The sequence below is a fragment of the Otolemur garnettii genome, unplaced genomic scaffold, assembly GCF_000181295.1.
Source record: "Otolemur garnettii isolate 467f Iridium unplaced genomic scaffold, OtoGar3 scaffold00345, whole genome shotgun sequence".
Classification (NCBI taxonomy): domain Eukaryota; kingdom Metazoa; phylum Chordata; class Mammalia; order Primates; family Galagidae; genus Otolemur; species Otolemur garnettii.
In genome coordinates this window covers 285376-290481 of record NW_003852740.1, presented here as the reverse complement: position 1 = coordinate 290481, position 5106 = coordinate 285376, and the positions used below count along the sequence as shown (strand labels likewise).

The following is a 5106-nucleotide window of genomic DNA, read 5'->3' as shown; positions in this document are numbered from 1 at the left end:
GAAGGAGTTTCCCTACCTATCAAGAATCAGACCAGAAAGTCAACAACATGTTTTTCCTTGATTGGTATTTTTAGTATAATGGATGATGTGAAAGAATGAGTATTGTTGTGATCAGTAGACTAGCAGGCACTAAGTAAAGGGTAATTTGTTTTTTACTATATGTCACTAAAGTAATGGAAGGATTATTAATTGACAGTGTGTACGTGCAGAGCTGGTCATTTAAACCAGCAAGGAATAAAGAAGTTTACTAATATGGCACAAGCCATCTCTGACTACCATCTTAAGGTGGTAGTCATCTTTGTCTCTATACTATTCCAATTGCAAGCCTATTCTCTGTGTCTCCGACCACCCGTGAATCTGAGCACAACAGACAGGCAGGGGTCTGAATGACGTCAGGCAGTGAGCCATTCAGATAGATGGGGACAGGATGTCCCAGGACGACACAATATAGACTCAAGGCTCTGAAGCAGAAGGGACTCAATATCTGCAGAATGACAAGGCTGCAAGGAGGATAGCAGAGCAGAGTGGAGGTGGAGGGAAGCAGAACACCACAGGACTTCAGAGGCCTGTCCAGAACATCCAGTGGTGCTCAGCTGTCATAGAAAACCCCAGGGATGACAGATCAGTGCAGTACAGAGTCAGATCTAGGCTGTCAAAATATTGCTTTGGCTATGGGAATGAAAGTCAGGCAGAGATGCTCATTTGCTGTCCTGTTCCCTCTCCAGGCCCCTAACTCAATATGAGGACCCTCTACCCAAAAGAAAGTAAGAGTGAACTACAGAGACTACTTCAGGGCAGGCTTTCCCATGGACTGTGGAATTTAGGTTGCATTAGAGACTCACCCCAACCTCACTTTCTGGTTTAATGACACCCCCAGCCCTCACACTAACCTCTAGGAAACCAGGTCACCGATCTGAAATCTGCCCAGGACACCAAGAGAGGCCAACTTAGAGAAAGAAGAGACCCAAAGTCCTGCCTGTAAGCCCTAGATGGAGCTGGGTCCTCAGGGGACAGCAGCTATCTTCATGCCTCCCTGCCCCAGTTTCACCCTCTTTGCAGGGGCAGACCTTGGCCTACACGTGGCTTGCTGAATCCTGGAATGGGAAGGCCTACAAAGATTCTGGTGTCCCACAGGCAACTGTCTGGTGTCCTATTCTTGAAAGACAAAGAAAGTGAAGTCATGTTTTTATGTTAAGTGCTGGTGCTACATGACCACACCCATACTACACACAGTCCCCTGTCTGTCCTAGTCTTTCTCTGTTCTTGTATCATCTTTCTTCTTTCCCTTCCTCTATGATGCTTTCTGAACACCAACCTTTTACAAAGGCTAGCAGGACTAAGGGCTAATCTTGTCATAGAGTTGGCCTTTCAAAAACATAGTAGAGTGAATATATCCATGAAGCATTTTATCAAACAGCACTCCTACCTTGAGGTTGACGCCATGATGAACCAGGAAGACAGTATATCTTTACACACAGAGTCTAAGAATCTGTAAAACAATCAAAGTAAATTTTTAAAAATCATATCTTAATAAACAGGCAGTAGGATCTTCTCTACCATCCAAGAAAGAAACATCTCCAGCTTAAGGTAGTGACCTTAAGGGTGTTTGGTCAATTGGTTAGTCAGAGGCAAAAAGCATAAGCTCCCCATCTCACAACTCAAAAAAAATGTACTCCACAGCAAGGCTTCCTACTGTGAGGACCACTGACACTTGGGGCCAGATGACTCTTTGGGGCAGGGATCTGTGCATTATGGAATGTTGACTAGCATCCCTGGCTTCTACCTACTAGAACACACTGTATTCCTAGCTACAAAACCATATAAAACCATAAAAACATATAAAAATGTCTCCAGACATTGCCAAATGACCCCTGTGGGGCAAAATCACCACTGCTTGACAACTACATTCTAGTAGTTGGCAGATCAGTGCTGCCCATACAGCTTTCTATGATGATGAAAATGTTCTGTGTCAGTGTGGTCTAATATGGCACAAGCCATCTCTGGCTACTGACCACCTGAAATATGGCTGGGGTGACTGAGAAACTAAATTTTTAATTTTATGCAAGTTTAATTTTACTTTAAATAGTTACATGTGGTTACTATATTAGATAGTATAGTGTACTTCTAAATACAGTGGAGTCCCTGTAAGTTGACCACCCAAGGGACTGTAAGAGACTGGTCAACATACAGATCCATGTTTCTGTGCAAAGCCATGGCACAGACAGCAGGTGTAATGGGAATTGGACAGCAGCTAAAGCTGTCCTGAGTTCTTAGGAGCATCACACAAAGCCTACACCAGGACCTGAGACTGAGTGCTTCCCCCACAGTGTGCAAGGAAATCTGAGCATAGGACCTGACTTGGGCAGGTACAGCAGGCTCTCTGACCTAGGTGGCAGGCTATGGCTTCACTTCAGCAGGTCCCAGGGGTGAGGAGAGTTCTGCAATCCCAGGGTTGCTGGTGCTGACATCAGCCTGCCTGACTTGGCATCTGTATGGCCCTGAAGCTGCAGAATGGCCTGCTGCTTACCCAACTCAGTATCTGTCTTCCAGGCCAAATTGCCTCCAGCATGCTCGGCCCCCACCCCACCCTCCAGGTCAGAGCAGCCACACCTTCCCCTTAGTCCTACTTCTGGATTCTTGGCTCTGCTCAGAAACTCTGCTGCATCTGGCTCCTCCCTGTCCCTAAGGCCCTCACACAGGAAGTCAAGGCTCTGCTTCTGAGCCTCCAAAACCCATCAGGCCTGAGTCACCATTCCAAAGTCTCTAGTGTTGCACCTGGACCCCAACACTCTACCCATAGCTTCCACCACCTCAGCAGAGCCAGAAGTCTTCCCCCAAGTCTAAGGCTCCACCAGAGTCATCATTCCAAAGTCTCTAGTGTTGCACCTGGACCCCAACACTCTACCCATAGCTTCCACCACCTCAGCAGAGCCAGAAGTCTGCCCCCAAGTCTAAGGCTCCACCAGAGACCATCCAGCTTTGAGTTGCAAGGACACTTGACACCTGGCAAGAGAAAAGGTGGACAGACATGGAACCCATGAGGCTTGCAGCCTGCTGCCACTAGAGCATTGTCTGGTGACTAACTCTTATTTGAATCAAGCAGGAGAGTTTCCAGTAAGGAACTCAAGCCCTACAAAGCTATTGCCCTGAGTGGATTAAAGAAGTCACAGATGAGAAGAAATCAGCAAAAGAACCCCTGCAACATGAAAAATCAGAAACATAACAACACCCCCAAGAGATCACAATGGAGCTACAACAGGGAATTCCAACTGTAAAGAATTTGTTAAAATGGCAGAATTGGAATTCAGAATAGAGATGGTAAGTAAGATGAATGGAATTGAACAGAAAGTTGAAAAACAGCAAAAAGCACCAAAAAAAAGTTTCAAGAAACTAACAAAAAAGTCTAACTAGACAAAATTAGGACAGACATAATGGAACTTAAAGAAACAAAAGCATCATCAAGGAGTTTCAAAACACAGCAGAAAATTTCAGCAATGGATTAAACCAAGAAAAAAAGGAACAATCTCAAGAGTTTGAAGACAAAGCTCTTGCACTAACCCAGTCATTTAGAGGAAGAGAAGAGAAAAACAAAGGCAGAGCAATTGCTTAGAGAGATGTGGAATTATGTAAAATGAACAAAAATATGAATTATAGGTATCTCTGAGGGAGAATAAGAGAACACTAAAAGCATGGGAAATCTATTTGAAGGTATTATGGAAGGAAATCTCCTTAGTATCTCCAGAGATCTAAACAACCAGATACAAGACGGTCACTGAACTCCAGGAAGAGTCATAGCAAATGCATAGCAAATGCATAGCAGGAGATCTCTTAAGACATAAAGTAATAAACCTGGCCCAAGTTAAAAGACAAGAGAAAATTCTACAAGCAGCTAGATATAAGCAACAACTGAACTACAAGGAAAACACAGTAGGGAACAGCCACTTCTCAGTGCAAAACTTAAGAGAAGGAAGTGGGACTCCATCTTCGATTCTCTTAAAGAAAACTGCCAGCCTAGAATTTTGCATCCTGCAAAACTAAATTTCATGAGTAATGTAGAAATTAAGTCTTTTATTGACAATCAAACATTGAGGAAATTTCTCATAACTAGATCTGCCTTGCAGGATGTACTCAGATCTGCATTACACACAAATCAGCAAAGCAGGCAACCACCAGTGTGAAACTACCCAGAAGCTAAAGGTCAAAGCCTAGACACCACAATAACTCTAGAGGAAAAACAAAGCAATAAAGTTCTATATAGCAGAATGAACAGAAAATCCTCCCTACTTATCAATTCTTTTGATAAGTGTAGATGGCTTACACTCCCCACTGAAAAGACTATAGGCTGGTGTAGGAGACGCCAACATCCAAGCAAGATGATCTGCAGCTGAGGCGTGGATCTCCGGCCATTCCTCCACAGGAGTTCCTTGTGGGAGGAGCCCGTGCCCTCAGCACGTAGTCATTGTTAATTACTCCCCTCACCTGTGTTGTTCTGGCTCAATAAAAGGCTGGTGCAGAGGTTGCTCGGGGCTACCGGAAAGTAAGGGTTAGCCCTCCTTCCACAAGCTTGTACTTCTAATCCACTTCTTGCCTGGTTCCTTCCTACGCTAACCGAGACCAGGGCCACAGGAGCCCGACGGGTCACAACAGGCTGGTTGACAAAGACCCATTCAGACTCAAAGTAAAGGGATGGAAAACAATATTCCTTGCAAATGGAAACTACAAGAAAGCTGGTGTAGTCATTCTCACAGCAGGTAACATAGACTTCAAAACAACAAAAGTAAAGAAAGATAAAGATGTTCATTATATAATGGTGAAGGGAACAATGCAACGCAGGGACACCCAGATTTATAAAGCAAACTGTACTTGAGCTAAACAAAATGATAGACAACAACATCATAATAGCTAAGGACCTCAACATCCCACTGACAGAACAGGATACATCCTCTAAGCAGAAAAGAAACAATAGACTTAAACATGACTCTACAACAAATGGGCCTACCAGACATTTATGGAACATTCTACCCCTAAATTACTGAATATATTCTTGTAAGTAGCTCATGAAACATTCTCTAATATTGATCACATCCTAGGCCAAAAATATCTCTC

General features: G+C 43.9%; 1 protein-coding gene across 1 annotated transcript in view; it reads right to left on the bottom strand.

Moving 5' to 3' along the window:
- Nucleotides 1-1486, bottom strand: part of PGBD2 (piggyBac transposable element derived 2) — a 7048-nt gene extending 5562 nt beyond the window's left edge. Inside the window, exon 1 of the mRNA XM_003803584.1 lies at nt 1427-1486. Within this exon, the coding sequence (XP_003803632.1) occupies nt 1427-1443 (17 nt within the window). The 5' untranslated portion in view covers nt 1444-1486. The remainder of the gene's footprint in view (nt 1-1426) is intronic.
- Nucleotides 1487-5106: the final 3620 nt, after the last annotated feature.